At 43.0% G+C, this 22,514-nt stretch overlaps 1 protein-coding gene across 1 annotated transcript in view; it reads right to left on the minus strand.

Annotated features, from left to right (window-relative positions):
* LOC137308557 (lipoxygenase homology domain-containing protein 1-like) overlaps nt 1-22,514 on the minus strand; it is a 48,184-nt gene that overhangs the window by 23,488 nt on the left and 2,182 nt on the right. Inside the window, exons 3-6 of the mRNA XM_067979180.1 lie at nt 16,875-16,989; nt 7,071-7,151; nt 6,197-6,381; nt 3,097-3,195 (exon numbers count right to left, since the gene is read on the minus strand). Of these exons, the coding sequence (XP_067835281.1) occupies nt 3,097-3,195; nt 6,197-6,381; nt 7,071-7,151; nt 16,875-16,989 (480 nt within the window). The remainder of the gene's footprint in view (nt 1-3,096; nt 3,196-6,196; nt 6,382-7,070; nt 7,152-16,874; nt 16,990-22,514) is intronic.

A 22,514-nucleotide genomic window follows, 5' to 3' on the forward strand; every position in this document is an offset into this window, starting at 1 on the left:
AGGCCCAACCAGTCCCCGTCCATCACCACCCTCCTCCGCCCGGCTGAACTTGTTCTTATGTTGAACAACTTCTCCTTTGACTCTACTCACTTCCTCCAAATAAAAAGTGTCGCTATGGGAACCCATATGGGTCCTAGCCATGCCTGCCTTTTTGTGGAAACTTGGAACATTCTTTGTTCCAGTCCTACTCAGATCCCCTCCCTCACCTCATTTTCCGGTACATTGATGACTGTATCGGTGCCTTTTTCCTCAACCAAGGATCCCCCTCCACTCGAGTTTCCTGCTCTCGCCCTGAACTGGAAAATTTCATCAACTTTGCTTTCAATTTCCATCCTTCCCTCACCTTCACGTGGTCCATCTCTGACTCTTCCCTTCCCTTCCTCGACTTCCCTACCTCCATTTTTGGGGATAAGCTGTCAACCAAGATCTACTATATGTCCACAGACTCCCAGCTACCTTGATTACACTTCCTCCCACCCCGCTTCCTGTAAGAACTCGATTCCCTTCTCCCAGTTTCTCCGTCTCCGTCGCATCTGTTCTGACGATGCCACTTTCCACACCATTGCTTCTGAAATGTCTTCTTTTTTCCTCAACCGAGGATTCCCCTCCACTGAATCTGACAGGGCCCTCGACCGTGTCTGTCCCATTTCCCACACTTCTGCCCTCACCTTTCCTCTCCTTCCCAGAACCATGATAGAGTCCTCCTTGTTCTCACCTTCTAACCCTCCAGCCTCCACATTCAACGAATCGTCCTCCATCATTTCCGCCACCTCCAGCGCGTTCCCACCACCAAACACACCTTCCCCTCCCCTCCCCTTTCAGTATTCCGAAGGGACTGCTCCCTCCGCGACACCCTGGTCCACTCTTCCATCACCCCCAATACCCGCTCTCCTCCCCACGGCACCTTCCCGTGCGAACACAGTAGATGCAACACCTGCCCCTTCCCCTCCTCCCTTCCCACCCTCCAGGGCCCCAAACACTCCTTCCAGGTGAAACAGCGATTTACTTGTACTTCTTTCAATTTACTATACTGTATCCGCTGCTCACAATGCGGTCTCCTCTACACTGGGGAGACCAAATGCATATTGGGTGATCACTTTGCTGAACACCTCCGCTCAGTGCACAAGCGTGACCCTGACCTGCCGGTTGCTTGTCATTTTAATTCTCCGTCCCACTCCTACTCTGACCTCTCTGTCCTCGGCCTCCTACACTGTTCCAATGAAGCTCAACGGAAGTTCGAGGAACAGCACCTCATCTTTCGATTAGGCACTTTACAACCTTCCACACTCAACACTGATTTCAATAACTTCAGATCATAACCACTGCTCCCATTTTTTCGGACAGCAGGTGCTGGTAATGGTTCTGATGTTGCCATTTACAACTGCTCTAGACTCATCTTTTGTTTCTTTATTTGTTCCATTACCACCCTCCTTGCCTTGCACCATCATCCCTTTTGTCATTTAATCACCCCTGCCCTCCACCCTATCACAGACCGTCCCTTTTGTTCTTTCCTCCCCTCCTCTTCCTCCTCTATAATTGCTTAAAAACTATTAAATCTTCAACTTCTTCCAGTTCTGACGAAAGGTCCTCAAACTGCAACGTTAACCTTTGTTTCTTTCTCCACAGATGCTGCCTGACTTGCTGAGTATTTCCGGCATTTTCTATTTTTATTAAGGCAGGAAAGTAGCCTACTCTCAGGTCTTCACCATTCCTACCTTCAAACAGACAACAGTAGCCCTGCAATGACTCTTCTTTCTAGTTTTTTCTTCCCTGTTTAAAGGAATCTGGCAAGTGGACACCCGTAGCAACACAGGCCACTGGAGCTTGCTCTGCCTTACCAGTTTTTCATTTTCATGCTTCCCTTAATTCCTTTCCCCCTTTAGCTGTGTCTTGTATGTCTTTGATTTCTCTCATTATGCCTTCTTTTGTCGCCTGTTAACATCATGTCTGCCATTTATTCATCTCCTGTTCGCCACCCAAGCACTGCTCAGGTCACTTTTTTTCTTTTCCTGTGTTTTTGTTTTCTTTTTTCCTTGCCCCTTTCCCTTGTTGTGTTCCTCTTTAAATGCTGTAATATCTCCTCGTCCCAAAGTCGCGCCTTAAGGCCTGAAACATGACTGACTTCTGTTTTTCCACGGATGCTGCCTGACTTGCTGAGTGATTCCAGTTTTCTCTATTTTTATTTTCCCATAGCGACACTGTTGGAAGCAAACCTGCATCCCTCCATTCTATAACGACATGCGCTGCTGTTTCAAATGCTGGCCCACCACACTGTCCCATTAGGAACCAATGTACTTCGCAGCATTCCTTGTAATGCATGAAAAGACTGAGATTTCTCATACAAAATATCTCGTGCATAGAATAGTTCAAAACATTCTTCATTTTCAACAGATACCTGTGAACAGATAGGAAAGCTCAGAATTTTCTCACAAGTAAAATTGACCCTTTGACCATCGCAATGAATCATTTTGCCATCTGTTGCCATTAGTATCTGTTGCACTGTCAACACAGATATTCCAAGGTTGGCAAATTCTTGAAAAATGCAGATTAAATTTAATAGGAAATAGGAAAGAAAAATATGTGATATCCATGGTGCTGAAATAGCCAAGGATGAAGTTGAAAGAGACCTAGGAGTCTTAGAATTGCTGCTCACCATGTCCAACCAATGCAGATCAGCGACCAACAAAGCCAATAGAATGTAGAACTACGCAACTAAAACAGTTTAGAGGAAGTCATGAACAAACTTTATGGTGCTGTGGTCAGATCGTAGTTTGAATACCGTGAGGAACTGGCCTCCTCCTGGCCTTCGTGAGAATCATGCATGTGATTGGTATGAGCATACAGCCCAACGAAAAAATACATTTTCAAGTGAGAACTTGGTGGTATCACTGGCCAAACAATTTCCTGGTCCATCACTTGCTTAATCACACTCAGAGAAAAATTCATCCTCTAGAACGCCATGCATTGAGTCTAATATTTATGCTCGGGGTGGGGAAGATGACGTAGACGGTGGGTGCATTCCAGATCCTGAGTAGTGACTCTTTCTTGCCTGTTACTGACAAAATGATTCATAGCAGAAAAGACAAAACCAATTACCTGTATCTCCATTTTCGCCAAAAATGTTAATGAAGATGTCAGCATCGGTGCCGCTGCCTTTGATGTCACCTGTGAACACAGTCACGATGTATTTGTTTGCTGGGAAAAGAGATGGACAGGATGTTAACAGTGGCTGGTGGTCTACATACAGCTTAGGAAACAGTGAAATGCTAACATAATTAGTTATTAAGTAATTACACAATCAATACTGCAAATTTCAAGGATCAGCTGAGCTTCTGAAGGATGAGTAGAGATGTCACACCCTTTCACCACCCAGGGTACAGTACAGGAATGGCTCTATTACTGCCCTTCCAAGACATTTTGAACATAAACGCAGTCTGTAACTAAGTTTAACAGACTGGAGAAACTTGTCAGCTTGACTCAGTTGGTAGCACTCTCATCTCTGAGTCTGAAGATTTTGGGTTCAGCCCCTTCAGGATTTGAGCATATAATTTAGGGTGGCACTTCCGTGCAGTACTGAAAGAGTGCTGCATTGTTGGAGCTGCCATTTTTGCAAAATGAAATGCACTTAATATAAATAGGGACGAGACGCATCACAAAACAGTGACTGGATTGTATAACAATACATGCACCATACACGGGGGTGGTGCCAGAGGACTGGAGAATTGCAAATGTTACGCCCTTGTTCGAAAAAGGGTGTAAGGATAAACCCAGAAACTATAGGACAGTCAGTTTAACCTCAGTGATGGGGAAACTTTTAGAAATGATAATACGGGACAGAATTAACAGTCACTTGGACGAGTGTGGATTGATTAGGGAAAGTCAGCATGGAATTGTTAAAGGCAAATCGTTTTTAACTAATTTGATAGAGTTTTTGATGAGGTAACAGAGAGGGTAGATGAGGGCAATGCAGTTGATGTGGTGTATATGGACTTTCAAAAGGCGTTTGATAAAGTGCCGCATGGTAGGCTTACAGATACAGAATTGGCTAAGGGACAGGAAGCAGAGAGTAGTGGTGAACGGTTGTTTTTCCGACTGGAGGGAGGTGTACAGTGGTGTTCCCCAGGGATTGGTACTAGGACCACTGCTTTTCTTGATGTATATTAATGACTTGGACTTGGGTGTACAGGGCACAATTTCAAAATTTGGAGATGACACAAAACTTGGAAGGATAGTAAATAGTGAGGAGGATAGTGATAGACTTCAAGAGGACATAGACAGGCTGGTGGAATGGGCAGACCCATGGCAGATGACGTTTAACACAGAAAAACATGATGTGATACATTTCGGTAGGAAGAACGAGGAGAGGCAATATAAACTAGAGGACACAACTCTAAAAGGGGTACAAAAACAGAGAGAACTGGGGGTATATGTGCACAAATTGTTGAAGGTGGCAGGGCAGGTTGAGAAAGCGGTTAAAAAAGCATACGGGATCCTGGGCTTTATAAATAGAGGCATACCGTACAAAAGTATGGAAGTTTGAAATTGTGCCCTGTACACCCAAGTCCAAGTCATTAATATATATCAAGAAAAGCAGTAGTCCTAGTATGGAAGTCATGATGAACCTTTATAAAACACTGGTTCGGTCACAACTGGAGTATTGTCTCCAGTTCTGGGCACCGCACTTTAGGAAAGATGTGAGGGCCTTAGAGAGGGTGCAGAAGAGATTTACTAGAATGATTCCAGGGATGAGGGACTCTAGTTACGTGGATAGACTGGAGAAGCTGGGGTCGTTCTCCTTGGAACAGAGACGGTTGCGAGGAGATTTGACAGAGGTATTCAAAATCATGAACGGTCTAGACAGAGTAGATAGAGAGAAATTGTTCCCATTGGCAGAAGGGTCAAGAACTAGAGGAGATAGACTTAAGGTGATTGGCAACAGAACCAAAGGTGACATGAGGAAAAAATATCTTACACAGCGAGTGGTTAGGATCTGGAATGCATTGCCTGAGGGGGTGATGGAGGCAGATTCAATCATGGCCTTCAAAAGGGACCTGGATAAGTACTTGAAAGGAAAAAATTTGCAGGGCTATGGGGATAGGGCAGGGGAGTGGGACCAGCTGGATTGCTCTTGCATCGAGCCGGCGCGGACTTGATGGGCCAAATGGCCTCCTTCTGTGCTGTAACCTTTCTATGATTCTATGATTCTATACAACGCATGTTTTACCCTACTTGTAACATGCACTCATTTATATTTTACTCATTATCATAACAGATAGTTAGCAAAGAGTTACAAGGCTGATTTTATAATGGTTCCTGAGCTGTTGGGACAAAGTAAATGTCATGCCAAGGTCTAGGATGTATAATGTAGATAAAGTTTAGTAGATAACTTTAAGGAAGTTATGGTAAACCTTTATAAATCACTGGTTAGACCTCAGCTGGAGTATTGTGTCCAATGCTGAGCACCACACTTTAGGAAGGATGTCAAGGCCTTGGAGAGGGTGCAGAGAAGATTTACCCGAATGGTGCCAGGGATGACGGAATTCAGTTATGTGGAGAGACTAGAGAAGCTGGGATTGTTCTCCTTAGAGAAAAGAAGGTTAAGGGGAGATTTAATAGAGGTGTTCAAAATTATGAGGGGTTTTGATAGACTAGATAGGGAGAAACTTTTTCCACTGGCAGGATGGTCGGTAACTAGAGGACACAGATTTAAGTGAATTGGCAAAAAAGCCGGAGAGGAGATGTGGAAACATTTTTTTACGCAGCTAGTCGTTATGATCTGGAATGCACTGCCTGAGAAGGTGGTGCAAGCACATTCAATAGTGACTGTCAAAAGGGAATTGGATATATACTTGTAAACAAAAAGTTTGCAGGGCTATGGGGGAAGAGCAGGGGAGTGGGACTAATTGGTAGCTCTTCCAGAGAGCCGGCACAGGCACGATGGGCCGAATAGCCTCCTTCTGTGTTATATTATTCTATAATTCTATGATATTCTCAAGTTTTGTTTTGATTGCCTTTGAGAAGCTGAAGTAACTTTGGAGAATCTTTCCTTGGGAGATTTTAAGAGAGATAAAGTCCATGATAAACCAGACTGTATATGGTCTGTGGAAGGGGCAGGCTTGGATGGGCTGAATGGCTTTTTTTTTGTTGAATGCTTCCGTATGTTCTAGTGCAGTAATTAAAGAGACACGTGGCTTACATTTGGGTACGTCCATTGGATTCAGACTTCCTAGCAGGTCCCGTACGTAGAGTCCATCTCCCTCCTCTTTGCTGAGCCATTGGTTACAGGGGAAGTAATAACGGAGGTGGGGGCGGTTCATGTCGGTGATCACTAACCGATCCAAGAACCAGCTGGCACTCATTCCTGTATTGTCATGTTCGATCCTAGTACATAGCAATGGGGAAAGCATACCATACAGGCTGTTGAGTAAAAGACAACTAGAGGGATAATCATTGCCAAAGACAGACAACATGGATACACTTTGGTTGGTAACGTTTTTTGACTCCAATCTTTCTCTGCTATTTTTCTTTCCTGAGACTGTTGGCTTCTTGCTGGAGTACAGTCCCATAAGTGCTGTTCCTTGGACTATGTGGTCTATAAGTTGTAGTTCTATACCAGCCAATGCCTTTAGCCACTTAACCACATTGGAGAAGATATCTTTGAAATAAAATGCCAGACAGATCAGAATGATCCCAGTTTAGTCACTGCTATGTGCTCAGCAGGGGCAGCACTAGAGATACTACAGTTGATCAATGCCCTCCTATGTTTAGGGGAGTGGGGGGAAATTGGCCACGGTTCCCACTCTTGATGAGTACCCACTGACCCTGTCGAAAGTACATGTGTGTGAGCATGTTGGTCGAAGATAGGACTGACTTAGCTGTGATGGCCTCGCGATGGAATAGTCTATTAATGTTCACTGTCAAGTTTTACGCACAAATAATGGTCACGTAAGTGAGGTAGCAGCGATTGACTAGTGAAAGCGCTCTTCAGCAAGGATACCATGCCTTCAGGAGGGAAGAAAATTGGCAAGAAGAAAAAAAATAGAAAATATTGAAGGGAGACATATCAATACCTTATTTTTTTTATTGGCCCCACGTTATTGGTCTTGACTCGGAAAACATCAGTTTTGTTTTTCTCAAAGGCCGTTCTACTTCTGCAATGCACACATCAGGCGAAATGTTTTAATAGAAAGTAATTTTAAAAAAGTAAAATTTGAAATTGGTTTGTTGGAACCAGCAGGCAAACTTGAGAAGACATGCAACTTTTACCCAAGTGGATGCAAGTCTTGGCCGCATTCCATGTTACTTCCAAAAATGTTGCATTCACCAAAACCCAGCTTACAAAAGCATTTGGCAAATAGCTAAAGCAATCTTTTAGATTTGCATTCAAATATAATGTAAAAAATCATATTTTTTCTTTTTTATCTTGTCTTGTTCCATTCAGAAGACTTTCATACATTTTCAAATTTAATATCCCCGAAACATATTGAAGCCAATCAAAGTTGATAAGTAAAGATGGTACAGAAATGTCTGCTGATGATATTAGCGGGTGAACACTTAATGTGTTCGTATGACATTCCTTGGCCTGCTATTTGAACACAGGTTTTAGTCTATTTATTTCAGATAGGTTTATACCTCTGCAAAAAATAACAAACAGAGGAATGATATATGAAGGCATTAAGTGTTCATCTGCTGGCATCAACGTCAGTAATTTCTGGGCAATACTCCCTTTCCTGAGGAGAATTCCCTCCACTGTGTCCTGGATTTACAACTTTTATTTGGTTTCATATCACATGGCAGGTTTCTGGGAGTGAGAGTTGATTCAATCCTCTCCCTGTCCAGCCAATGCAGAATAGCAAAAAGAACGCTGAGCTATATTGCTGAAGGTGTTTAATGCTCTAGTCAGGCCACATCTTGAATACTGCCATTCTTTCTGGTCAACAAAGCACAAGATAAATATTCCAACTCCTGGAAGTGGACAAGGCTGATTACTAGTTTCAAATGACTGAATTATGAGGAAAAGTTAGAAAAACTTGGACTCTTCAGTCAAGGAATCTTATAGAAGTTTATATAATAATAAGTGGAAATAGAAGGGGTTAATCCTGAACACTATTTGAAGTTAAACCATGTCTGCAGGGAATTTCTTCAAGAAGGGGAATCAATGATGAGGGTCATCAATTTAAAATTGTTACAAAGAGAATGAGGGAAAAGATTAGGAGAAATTTATTGTTGCAGAGAGTTACTAAAGCATGGACTGCTTTACCACAGGAAGTAGTTGAGACAGCAACCATTGCATCCTTTAAGGGAAGAGTAGGTGAATATTTGAAGCAAAGGAAGATACGGGTTCATGGGAAGAGAGCAGAGCAGTGGGATTACTTTTGGATTGCTCCAGCAAAGAGTCAGCACAGACATGATGGGCTGAATGGCCTCCTTCTATGCTATAAACTTCTATGGTCCTATAGTGCAGAATAAGGGAACATAGATACAAACTGATAAAAAGCAAGTTCAGGAAGTATTTATTTGTGGAAAGAGCTATCCAGACCTGGAATGGTCTTCGGGTAGGCTACTGCAGGTAAGAAGCCTGGAGTTGTTCAAGAGGCAGTTGGATGCTGTGATGGGAGTGACCATAGGTTTCTATGGAAGGATGAGATAGATAACCTGAATGACCTCCTTCATCTTTGCGATTTTTGTGAATTACCCACATGATTTTTCTTTTGCATGGAGTAGCACATCCCTTTCCTGCTTTTAAAAAAAAAATTACAGGGGAAAACCTGAAAGTAGATCTTGCGTGACAGATACTTTTGTGGGGTCAGCTCCCAGCATCCAAAATGGCTGCGAACCAGGGAGTCAGTTAGGGGTGTAACTGGTTTATAAATGGAGTATCTGGAAATTTGAAAGATGTAAACTCACCAATAAATGTTTGGTTTTAGAGATGAAAGTATGCTTTTCCTTACTCATCTCTACGTGGAGGCGTTAGTTGCTGAGTTTATAAAGGATTTTGATGATTTGTTGTCATGAGCAAAGCAAGCTTTAGAAGACAAGTCATGGTCCCGGATTCTGCCATGCTTTTTCCCACTACTTGTCTGGTTTAGACTTGGTAAAAGATGATAATTTGGGGGACCATCAATTCTTTTTTAGTAATCACACTTTTGAACAATCCCAAAGGTGAGATCTAGATGGTTATAGCCATTACAGAGATTGTAGATGACTATAGATTGTAGATTACAGAGGGTGTAGATTGCCTTGATGAACACTGAATTGACCAAAGACAATTGGGAATGCATAATCTTTTAAATGTTTCCACTTCCAATGATGAGTTTGTAAAATAGTTTTTCTGTAATGTTGGTACCAGCATCAAGCACTGTTACACCAGGTACACCATGGGTTAATTCCCTCCACTCTGTCCCAACAATGTGCCTCAGCTGCAACCTCAGAACAACAGATCCTACTGCAGTAGTTTGACATTTTCTATTCCTCATGCCAGTCAATCATACTTTAACTTAATTAAAAAAGAAACATTTAAATGGGTAGAAATGACTAACTTTCTTTACCTGACAATTATCCAAATCTTGATTACCAAAACAATTGATACAGGTTATATTTCAAAAATGTTTTATTTTATGAATAGATATTCTCACTGATATTTTATTTATTAAAATCGGTCATCTTTCTCTCCTATTTTTGAGATTCATAGTAGCTATGAGGATAATTGTTATAGTTCTGTTCTTTTTTGAGATTACTCATTATCTTTAACATGTACGTTATTAAATGAGTAAGACTTTAAATGGAAAACAATATAAAAGTTGTAAGCCAGGCTCCAGCAGGTGAGTTTGCCCGTAGCACTCACCTGTAAGGATTATGCACATGGGCATTTTTTTTTCAACAGAGTTTTATTTGTTTATCAATTGAACACTTAAAAAAAGATACATGGCATTCCATTCCATTGATCATGATCTGCACCTCCCGGACCCAATAACCAGAGTGTTACAGAATGCCCGAAGGACATACATGATGAATCGGTCTAAAATTTCATGTATTTTTTTTCTTCCAAGTCGCTGAAGAAAAAGAAAATATCAGCCGCCGCCAGCAGCAGCTGTAGGAATTGCAGAAGATTCATGGTATTTCATCGTTTTATCAGCTTCAGTGGCTTTTGGATAGTCCAGCTCGGCTTCTGTCCACAGCTTTCTTCATCCAAAGGTCAACCAAATCCTGATAAATCCGTCTAAAATCTCATGCATTTTCTCAACAGCAAAATCTGGACATTCTGAGAAAAAATAGGCAACAAAGAGTTAATGTCATCTCTTGTATATTTCAATACATAATTTGCTAGCCTCTTATCATGGCTTTTTGTGGTTTGGATTGACAAATCTGACCTTTTTGAAAGACAGTGGAAAATTGCAGTGAGAGTGGGGTTGGGGCAGGGAGGTTATGCTAGAACTGTACAAAACACTAGTTAGGCCACAGCTTGAGTACTGCGTACAGTTCTGGTCACCACATTACAGCAAAGATATGATTGCACTTTAGAAGGTACAGAGGAGATTTACGAGGATTGGAGAATTTTAGCTATGAGGAAAGATTGGATAGGCTGGGGTTGTTTTCTTTGGAACAGAGGAAGCTGAGGGGTGATTTAATTGAGGTGTATAAAATTAAGGGGCCTAGATAGAGTGGGCAGGAAAGACCTATTTCCCTTAGCAGAGGGGTCAATAACCAGGGGGCATAGATTTAAAGTAATTGGTAGAAGGAATAGAGGGGAGTTGAGGAAAACATTTTTCACCCAGAGGAAGATAGGGGTCTGGAACTCATTGCATGGAAGGATGATAGAGGCAGAAACCCTCAACTCATTTAAAGGGTACTTGGATGTGCACTTAAGATGCCGCAACCTACAAGGCTACGGACCAGGAGCTAGAAAGTGGGATTAGGCTGGATGACTCTTTTTCGGCCGGCACGGACACAATGGGCTGAATGGCCCCCTTCTGTGGCATAAATTTCTATGATTCTATAATTCTAAGGTCAATAGAGTGACGCAGTCAGGACTTGCATAAACATATGTTAAAGATGAAGGAAAGTCTAATAGCGCACTTTCTGTTCAAGGTTTATACCTACCCTATAGAAGCACATGGTATTAAAGGGATGGTGGTAACTTGGGTATGTAATTGGCTAAGGGATAGGAGGCAGAGAATAGTGGTGAAGGGATGTTTTTCTGACTGGAGAGAAGTATGCAGTGGTGTTCCCCAGGGGTCGATATTAGAACCATTGCTTTTCTTGTTATGTATAAATGACCTGGACTTGGGTATAGAGGGTATAATTTCGAGGTTTGCTGATGATACAAAACTTGGCAACATAGTAAATGGTGAGGAGGATAGCAGCAGACATCAGGAGGACATAGACAGTCTGGTGAAATGGGCAGACACTTGGCAGATGCAATTCAATGTGGATAAGTGGGAAATGATGTACTTTGGGAGGAACAACATTGAGAGGCAGTATAATCATTGGTTTCATTGGTCAGAACATTGAATACAGGAGTTGGGATGTCTTGTTGAAGTTGTACAAGACATTAGTTAGGCCACACTTGGAATACTGTGTACAGTTCTGGTCACCCTATTATAGAAAGGATATTATTAAACTAGAAAGAGTGCAGAAAAGATTTACTAGGATGCTACCGGGACTTGATGGTTTGACTTATAGGGAGAGGTTGGATAGACTGGGACTTTTTTCCCTGGAGAGTAGGAGGTTTAGGGGTGATCTTATAGAAGTCTATAAAATAATGAGGGGCATAGATAAGGTAGATAGTCAAAATCTTTTCCCAAAGGTAGAGGAGTCTATAACGAGGGGGCATAGATTTAAGGTGAGAGGGGAGAGATACAAAAGGGTCCAGAGGGGCAATTTTTTCACTCAAAGGGTGGTGAGTGTCTGGAACGAGCTGCCAGAGGCAGTAGTAGAGGCGGGTACAATTTTGTCTTTTAAAAAGCATTTGGACAGTTACATGGGTAAGATGGGTAAAGAGGGATATGGGCCAAGTGCAGGCAATTAGGACTAGCTTAGTGGTATAAACTGGGCGACATGGACATGTTGGGCCGAAGGGCCTGTTTCCATGTTGTAAACTTCTATGATTCTATGATTCTATATAGTCTCAGGATAAGGGGTCGGCCATTTAGGACTGAGCTGAGGAGAAATGTCTTCTCTCAGAGGGTTGTGAATCTTTGGAATTCCCTACCCCAGAGGGCTGTGGATGCTGAGTCATTGAGTATATTCAAGACTGAGATCGATAGATTTTTGGACCCGAGGGGAATCAAGGGATATGGGAATTGGGCGGGAAAGTAGAGTTGAGGTCGAAGATCAGCCATGATCTTATTGAATGGAGGAGCATGCTCGAGGGGCCGTATGGCCTACTCCTGCTCCTATTTCTTATGTTTTTATGTTCTTATCTTCCAAAGAGCCAGCACAGGCTCGACAAGCCAAATGGCTTCCTTCTGTGCTGTAAGAGTCTATGATTCTATCTCTCTCTAAAAAGAATATAGCAACATATGTATTTGTTAATTGTCTAGAATAGTATTACTCCAGTAGCTTCATGGAGACCCACCTTTTCATATCTCTGCTTCCTTTCTGTCACTCTTATGTATCTTATAAGGAGGGACACGTACATAGAGTGACTCCATTCAATGCAGTAGGAACTGACTCTTTAGACCAGCCTATTAACTGCTCCAAAACCATCTCATCCTCAAAACATTCTCTACAGGCTAGCTACAACTGCATACTCAGCAAGTAGAGAAGTATCTAGGTTCTGACGAAAGGTCATCGACCTGAAACGTTAACTCTGTTTCTTTCTCCACAGATGCTGCCTGACTTGCAGAGTATTTCCAGCATTTTCTGTTTTTATTTGAGGTTTCTAGGGCTGGCAGCTCTGTAATGGCTTCCAGGTTGATCCAAAGTGTCAGCCCCATTACAGTGAATGGGACTGCTCCATGATTCGTGTGCCCTGTCCCCATAGGTTGCATCATGAAGTGGCTGAATAGGGCAGGAGACCCAAGTAACAGGCCTCCACCAGGCTGTTGCTTTACATTTTTGGACAGAGAACAAATATATGTGATGATAAAGAGAGTTGGGGGAAAGTACTTTGAAAGACTTTCCTTGCCCTTTACATTTAGTGAGCATAACAGGCAGTAATACATTTCCTTGGTGTATCAATGTACCCCAGCATTGGCAGAGGTGTTGGAAGTAGGATTGATTACTCATGAAGACCAAAGGAGGAGACATTGAGCAGGATGGAGAATAAATTAAAAAAAATATTTTTTAAAAGTGCCAATAAAATAAATTGTAAAATAAATTCAAGAGATCCCATTAATGACAGAATAATTGGTGACATATAACAAACAAAATGGGCAGCTGCTCCAGTCATCCGATCAGTAGGACCTTTTTGTTCCTAATGGTAAATCCAAAATGCCCTCAGTGCACAACAGGACAACAATTCCTTGCCGTAGATTGTTGCTGCTATACATTCCGGCAATATATTGTGATTCGAACATTAGTTGGCACTGAGAATGTCATAATGCAGCGTTTAGAGTGCAATTAAAAAGAACAAAACACTGATAATAGAATGGCATCACAAGTCAATAGAAGGAGCCACTGTTTCTTTAACAGCGCATGATAAGAGGGTCTAGATTGTCATGTGTTTTCTTACATCTCAAATAGCCAACAGAACATTGGGTTGGTAATCATCCTGTTACATCTGAAGATACATGATATTCCATCCTTTTTGCAATGGTTTGTCAAACTTAAACTTAATATCCAGGATCAAAGAATGGTTCTGATCAAGTGACCCCTGCTGGAAATTGTAACCGTGTTGATGTGGGGTGACAACAGGATCAGGCTCCACTGTGATGTTTATCAACTTCTAACAACCATACGACACTCATCGCCTAGGCTCACACATGAGAAATGGCCACTTGGAAAAACCCTACTGGTATTTGTACCACGTCAGGAGTCAAAATCTTCAGAAGAAGGTTAAGAGGAGAAAACGAGACGGGAAAAGCATGGAAACAGCAAGGATGAGGTTGGAGCACCAATACATGGTTCCAGGGAGTGGTGTGCTCCTGAGTTCCTGCTTTTAGCTAGTTTACTATAAGGAGGTGGAGTCATCCATGATCCATTTGTGTACCTCCTTCCTTCTCTGGCTGGTCTCACAATTACCCTGGCTGAGGCCTGGTAGCAAGATGTTCCCCTAGTTTCCCCATAGATGATGAACAACATAAGGAGACTGCCAATAGACTAAGGGGAAATAAAATCATTTCAAAAAGATGGATCAAAAATAAATAAATTCTCCCAAATCAATAGTATTTAGACAATTGGTTATCCATTCATGCTGTGCATTTCTGCACCAAGACTCGGTGCCAGAGTGATAGGTTGCAAGTTTCTACCAAAATTGCCAATATGGTGAGAACTTGATCTCAGCCATCTGGTTGCAGGGAGATGTCAAAGGGAGAGACAGAAGGGAGAAAAAAAAAATCAAAGAATGAGTTTTCCCCTCCCCAAGCCACTGCCGTGCATTTTCTAGCAGCAGACAACAGAGTTGCATCAATAGTGGTCTGGGTGCGGATTGTCTGTCTCCCTCTCGGCCAAGGAAAGATGCATGGTCCAAAAATCTAAAGGGAGGGAGAAAAGTACCCAAAACTGTGGGGAGAATAGAGCACAAGCTGCTTGTTACACAGATGGGATGAGAAATTGATGGAAAAGCCCCGATTTTAATTCGGTATATGTATACACACCTACATAAAAAACACATAATGTGCACGGGTGTGATGGTACACAGAGTGAGATGAGTGCTGTAGCAATGAACTGTTTCGCATTACACTTCAAAAGACAAAACATTGCAAAACAGGTCTAGAATCTCATGTATTTTCCTGCAAACCAACACAAACACATCTAAACAGTCAAATTCAGTATCTTTCTCCTTCTGTTTGCTGAGAGTGAATCTAAAATGTCAGTGGATACCTCTTCTCTGTGCTGTAGAAATGGATAAATAAAGTTAGGTTAAGATCGTCATTATAGCAGAGGAACATTCTTTCAAAACATTAAATATTTCATAACTGTGGCATGTATTTAACAGTCACTTTCTCATATACAAAGTTCATTTTCAACCTGTACCCTGAAAGTTACATTCTTGTAATCAGTGCTTTCAATTAGCAGAATAAACACATTATTCTCTCGTCATTTTGCACCTTTGATCTGATAAATCCAATTCTTTTTCATTTCAAACCACCTCTTCCCCTTTTCAACTCATGTCTGGAAGCTACTTGCAGTTGGCACAAGAACTCAGTGGAGCTAGTGTATCTTGTGTAAGGAGCCTTACTTCTTGTTGTCAGTGTTGGGCATTGTCATTGTTAAATTGCCATGTCAACATTTCCCACTCAGTCTTACTATGTCAACTATCATAATGTACTTACCACAAAGTGTCTCCATGGAGTAAGTTATTAAAAATCTTGCATATAGCACACACTTCCTGTACACATTAGCCTTACTTCCTGAGTAATGTTTTTTTAGTAGGAAACCCTTATGTCATGTCACAATGAAAGAACCTAGTTAAAAACATTACCATGGGAAAACCTTATCTAAATATGTCAACATTTCACTGTCATGAACGAATGGAATCATTCAAAATGCTTTTGCAAAAATGTTTTGACTGCCAATTTTTTCTCAGTAACTGAAATTTCCAATGACCAAAATAAAGTTATAAACATAATTTAAAAAAAAATCACTTAATAGCTTTATTAAAGTTTTTACTTGAGGACCTCAGCCTCTTCCAAAAGCCTGGGCTTGAATTTAATGTTTTTGCCCAGACCAGTGACTCAGTAAGTTGAAGGCAGGTCCTTTAGTCTGAGCACGTGCAGTGTGTGTTATTTTCCAGGCTGCATCAGTACCAATTAAACTAGACAAATAATAGAATGCTTCTTTCCCAGTCTCTAACAAAATCTATTTGGTTGTTTTTCAAAATATTTGAAGAAAAACTAGAGGATGAAAACAGAGAGACTGTGTAAGAAAGAAAGAAAGGCACATTAACTATTGATTACACACCTGTGGTAGCTTTAGTTGATGTTCGAATGATAGTAGTATATAAACTTTAGAATGCATATTAGGCTGAAAGAGATACACGCCAGGAATTTCCAGATCGGCCACTGTAACTTCAGGGATAGATGCATAAATGGAGTTCCCACCGATCTTCTGCTGAAGTAATGGCAGCCAATCATGGGAACCCCAGAGGAAATTCCCGGTAACAGTGTTTTCTGCATCCCAATTTGAGTCATTTTATAAATACAAGCAGGATGCCACTCCAAGCCTACTCTGGTTCCTAAGGGCAGGCACCCCTGTTACACCTCTCTAGGCATGCGCGCTTGCCCCATTGTTTAAATGACCCCATCTCTGGGTTTTGGCAGGATTAAAGTGGCAGATGGAAGTTCTTCCAGTAGCAGAATTTCTTGACTCACATATCTAACTGTGTTTTGAGTTTGCTCATAAATTTGTGTTCCAAGCTTCATTATTAGATTCCATTAGCCATCGCCATTACATCTTAATAGCAGGATTAAATTTTGCTAACTTTTTCCCTAAAATATAATGTTAATGGGTACACCCAACATAAAAACAAACTATGGGGAGAGTGCAGCTTTATTTCATTATATGTCTTTGTTGAAACTATTACTAATGGCAAATGAACTGCAAGTTATAGCAAATGTGAAAGTTTTGTGCACTCAGTACAAGATTTAGCCGTGAGAAGGTTTGACGCTACGCTATTGTACATCTCAACGGGGGGGAGCTAAATAACTGCCTGAAACAAAACATGGCATCCCTCTCACACAGCCCTGAACTCTTTAACACAATTTACTTACTTGCTGGTCAGGTGCACCTTTGGCGTGATCCCATACTCGCCGAAGAGAGTGACAAAAATATTGGCATCTGTTCCAGCTCCTCGGACATCGCCCGTCACAGTCACCACTTCAAAAACTGCAGAGTGAAGGACAACAGGAACATTGAACATTGGAGCAATTGGGGAAACAAAGGAAGTGACTAAAAAGCATTAGTCCCAAAACTGGAAGTGTGGCAGAACAGGGCTCCCATCGGCTTGCAGCCAAGGACATGGACCGAGAACCAAATCGCAGGGACAGTGTTATTTAAATAGTTGTCGCTGGGGGTGTCCATACTTGTACAGGTGCAAGAGAGGCATCCACCCAACCTGCTGGGAAAATCAGAGCGAGAGCCTGTTGCTCCAATGGGGAAGTAAGAGGCCCATATCGAGCTGAGCAGGTAAGTTCTACAGCCTGAAGGGACACGAGAGCAGGCCTTTAAAAGTCAAAAAATCACCTCTGGGATCGATTGCCTCACCAGGGAAGCATTTTTGGGGCTGCAGAAGACCTAACATGGAACATATGTTACTTCTCAGCTGGCATAGCTTCTGCTGGGCCTCAGGAGGACATCATTGAGAGAATTCCTGGGAAAGCCCAGGAACGTGCCCCCCTGCTTCCCCCCACTGCCCCCAAGACACAACCCCAAAGTTATCTTTTCACATGAGTGATGGGTAGAAGACTTGCCCTCTCTCCCCTCTAACCGGAATTTGAGTTATCTGTTACACGGGGTGGAAACCTGGCGGATCCAGGTACTGCCCAAATAACGCCCTCCCCCCCGACCCCCTAGCAATGTTACATTGAGGTTCTGTCTGCCTGTTCAGAGAGACGTAAGAGGTACCATGGCACTATTTGAAGAAAACCAGAGGGAATATCCTGACCAATTTTTCTCCCTCAACTAGCATAACTAAAACAGACTACCTTGATCATTTATCTCATTTGTTGTTTCTGAGACCTTGCTGTGTGCAAATTAGCTGCTGTATTTGCCGACATAACAGAAGTGACTACACTTCAAAAGTAATTCACTGGCTGTGAAGTGCTTTAAGATGTGATGACATGCAACATAATACAGGCTGCTCTTTTCTTTCTCCTAATTAATTTAAACACTGTCCTTCATCTTTATTACCTGTCAGAAGAAAATGATGGTAGTTAAACAAGGCATTATCTAACTTTTTTCCCCTCTTGGACTCATGGAACAGTTCCACAGGTATCAACCATCAGCAAAGTAATGGAAGGTGTTGTCGACAGTGCTATCAAGCGGCACCTAATCACCAATAACCTCCACACCGATGCTCAGTTTGGGTTCCGCCAGGACCACTCGGCTCCAGACCTCATTACAGCCTTGGTCCAAACATGGACAAAAGAGCTGAATTCCAGAGGTGAGGTGAGAGTGACTGCCCTTGACATCAAGGCAGCATTTGACCGAGTGTGGCACCAAGGAGCCCCAGTAAAATTGAAGTCAATGGGAATCAGGGGGAAAACTCTCCAGTGGTTGGAGTCATACCTAGCACAAAGGAAGATGGTAGTGGTTGTTGGATGCCAATCATCTTAGCCCCAGGACATTGCTGCAGGAGTTCCTCAGGGCAGTGTCCTAGGCCCAACCAGCTTCAGCTGCTTCATCAGTGACCTTCCCTCCATCATAACGTCAGAAATGGGGATGTTCACTGATGATTGCACAGTGTTCAGTTCCATTCGCAACCCCTCAGATAATGAAGCAGTCGGAGCCCGCATGCAGCAAGACCTGGACAACATCCAGGCTTGGGCTCATAAGTGGCAAGTAACATTCGCGCCAGACAAGTGCCAGGCAATGACCATCTCCAACAAGAGAGAGTCTAACCATCTCCCCTTGACATTCAATGGCATTACCATCGCCAAATCCCCCACCATCAACATCCTGAGGGGTCACCATTGACCAGAAACTTAACTGGACCAGCCATATAAATACTGTGGCTACGAGAGCAGGTCAGAGGCTGGGTATTCTGTGGCAAGTGAATCACCTCCTGACTCACCTCCTGACTCCACAAAGCCTTTCCACCATCTACATGGCACAAGCCAGGAGTGTGATGGAATACTGTCCACTTGCCTGGATGAGTGCAGCTCCAACAACACTCAAGAAGCTCGACACCATCCAGGACAAAGCTGCCCGCTTGATTGGCACCCCATCCACCACCATAAACATACACTCCCTTCACCACCGGCGCACTGTGGCTGCAGTGTGTACCATCCACAGGATGCTCTGCAGCAACTCGCCAAGGCTTCTTTGACAGCACCTCCCAAACCCGCGACCTCTACCACCTAGCAGGACAAGAGCAGCAGGCACATGGGAACAATACCACCTGCACGTTCCCCTCCAAGTCACACGTCATCCCGACTTGGAAATATATCGCCGTTCCTTCATCGTCGCTGGGTCAAAATCCTGGAACTCCCTTCCTAACAGCACTGTGGGAGAACCTTCACCACACAGACTGCAGCGGTTCAAGAAGGCGGCTCACCACCACCTTCTCAAGGGCAATTAGGGATGGGCAATAAATGCTGGCCTCGCCTGCGCGCCCACATCCCATGAACGAATAAAAAAAAACTGTCCCTGGTACCTTGTTTGAGTGGCATTCAATGAGCCTAGAGAGTTAGTGTTGGAAGGCAATTTGATTATGGGGCAGTCCCACAACCAAGCAGTTTGTTGGGGCGGGGGTGGGGGCGGTCACTGGATAGCAATCTGTGTAGATATGATTTAATTAATGGTGAATATATGCCTGCAACAGCACCATTGGATGACAAAGTTGAGATAATCAGAGTATCATAGTAGGTACAGAACAGGAGGAGGTCATTCAGCCCATCATGCCTGTGCCAGCTCTTTGAAAGAGCTATCCAATTAGTTCCACTCCCCATCTCTTCCCCCATAGCCCTGTAAATTTTTCCCCTTCACGTATTTATCCAATTCCATTTTGCAAGTTGCTATTAAAATCGGCTTCCACCACCATTTCAGGTAGTGCATTCCAGACCATTACAACTCACTGCACAAAAAATATTTCCTCATGTCGGCTCTGGTTCTTTTGTCGATCACCTTATATCTGTGTCCTCTGGTTACCGACTCTTCTGCCACTGGAAACGGTTTCTCCTTATTTACTCTATCAAAACTGTTCATGATTTTGAACACCTCTATCAAATCTCCCTATTACCTTCTAAGGAGAACAACCCCAGCTTCTCCAGTCTCTCCACATAACTGAAGTCCCTCATCCCTGGCACCATTCTAGTAAATCTCTTCTGCACCCTCTCTAAGGCCTTGACATCCTTCCTAAAGTGTGATGCCCAGAATTGAACACAATACTCCAGCTGAGGCCTAACCAATGTTTTATAAAGGTTTAGCATAACTCCTTTGCTTTTGTACTCTGCCTCTATTAATGAAGCCCAGGATCCCATATGCTTTTTTAACAGTCTTCTCAACTTGTCCTGTCACCTTCAAAGATTTGTATATGCGCACCCCCAGGTATCTCTGTTCCTGCACCCCCTTTAGAATTATACCATTTAGTTTATATTGCCTCTCCTCATTCTTCCTACCAAAATGCATCACTTCAATTTCTCTGCATTAAATTTCATCTGCCATGTGTCTGCCCATTTCACCAGTCTGTCCATGTCCTCCTGAAGTCTGTTACTATCCTCCACATTGTTTATTACATTTCCGAATTTTGTGTCATCTGCAAACTTTGAAATTATATCCATTATACCCAAGTACAGGTCATTAATATATATCAAAAAGAGTAGTGGTCCTAATACTGACCCCTGGGGAACACCACTGTATACTTCCCTTCAGTCTGAGAAACAACCATTCACCACTATTCTCTGCTTTCTGTTCCTTAGCTAATTTTGTATCAATGCAACCACTGTCCCTTTAATCCCATGGGCTTTAATTTTGCTATCAAGTCTATTATGTGGTACTTTATCAAATGCCTTTTGAAAGTCCATATACACATCAATCGCACTACCCTCATCAACCCTCTCCGTTACTTCATCAAAGAATTCAATCAAGTTAGTCAAACTGATTTTCCTTTAACAAATCTGTGCTGACTTTCATTTTCAGCCCATACTTTTCCAAGTGCCAATGAATTTTGTACCAGGATATTGTCTCTAAAATTTTCCTCACCACTGACGATAGGCTGACTGGCCTGTAATTGTCGAGTTTATCCATATCCTCTTTTTTGAACAGGGATGTAACACTTGAAATCCTCCAGTCTTTTTTTTTATTTGTTCATGGGATGTGGGCGTCGCTGGCAAGGCCAGCATTTATTGCCCATCCCTAATTGCCCTTGAGAAGGTGGTGGTGAGCCGCCTTCTTGAACCGCTGCAGTCCGTGTGGTGAAGGTTCTCCCACAGTGCTGTTAGGAAGGGAGTTCCAGGATTTTGACCCAGCGACGATGAAGGAACGGCGATATATTTCCAAGTCGGGATGGTGTGTGACTTGGAGGGGAACATGCAGGTGGTGTTGTTCCCATGTGCCTGCTGCTCTTGTCCTTCTAGGTGGTAGAGGTCGTGGGTTTGGGAGGTGCTGTCGAAGAAGCCTTGGCGAGTTGCTGCAGTGCATCCTGTGGATGGTACACACTGCAGCCACTGTGCGCCGGTGGTGAAGGGAGTGTATGTTTATGGTGGTGGATGGGGTGCCAACCAAGCGGGCTGCTTTGTCCTGGATGGTGTCGAGCTTCTTGAGTGTTGTTGGAGCTGCACTCATCCAGGCAAGTGGAGAGTACTTCATCACACTCCTGACTTGTGCCTTGTGGATGTTGGAAATGCTTTGGGGAGTCAGGAGGTGAGTCACTCGCCACAGAATACCCAGCCTCTCACCTGCTCTTGTAGCCACAGTATTTATATAGCTGGTCCAGTTAAGTTTCTGGTCAATGGTGACCCCCAGGATGTTGATGGTGGGGGATTTGGCGATGGTAATGCCGTTGAATGTCAAGGGGAGGTGGTTAGATTCTCTCTTGTTGGAGATGGTCATTGCCTGGCACTTGTCTGGTGCGAATGTTACTTGCCACTTATGAGTCCAAGCCTGGATGTTGTCCAGGTCTTGCTGCATGCGGGCTCGGACTGATTCATTATCTGAGGGGTTGCGAATGGAACTGAACACTGCGCAATCATCTGCAAACATCCCCATTTCTGACCTTATGATGGAGGGAAGGTCATTGATGAAGCAGCTGGAGATGGTTGGGCACCTTCCCCATATCTAAGGAGGATTGGAAGATTGTGGCCACAGCCTCTGCAATTTCCACCTTTATTTCCCTCAGTAACCTAGGATGCTTCCCATCTGAACCGGGTGACTTTTCTTCTTTGAGTACTGCCAATCTTTTAAGCATCTCCTTTTTATCTATTTTTATCCTATCCAATATCGCTACTACCTCCCCCTTTACTGCTACAATGGCAGCATCCTCTTCTCTAGCGAAGACGGATGCGAAGTATTCATTTAGTACCTCAGCCATGCCCTCTGCCGCCACAAGAAGATCTTTTTTGTCCCTAAATCGGTCCCACGCCATCCTTTTGACTACGCTTTTACTATTTATATGTTTATAAAAGATTTTTGGGTTCCCTTTTACGTTAGTCCTAATCTATTCTCATACTCTCTCTTTGCCCCTCTTATTCCTT

This window comes from Heptranchias perlo, chromosome 1 (genome assembly GCF_035084215.1).
Source record: "Heptranchias perlo isolate sHepPer1 chromosome 1, sHepPer1.hap1, whole genome shotgun sequence".
Classification (NCBI taxonomy): domain Eukaryota; kingdom Metazoa; phylum Chordata; class Chondrichthyes; order Hexanchiformes; family Hexanchidae; genus Heptranchias; species Heptranchias perlo.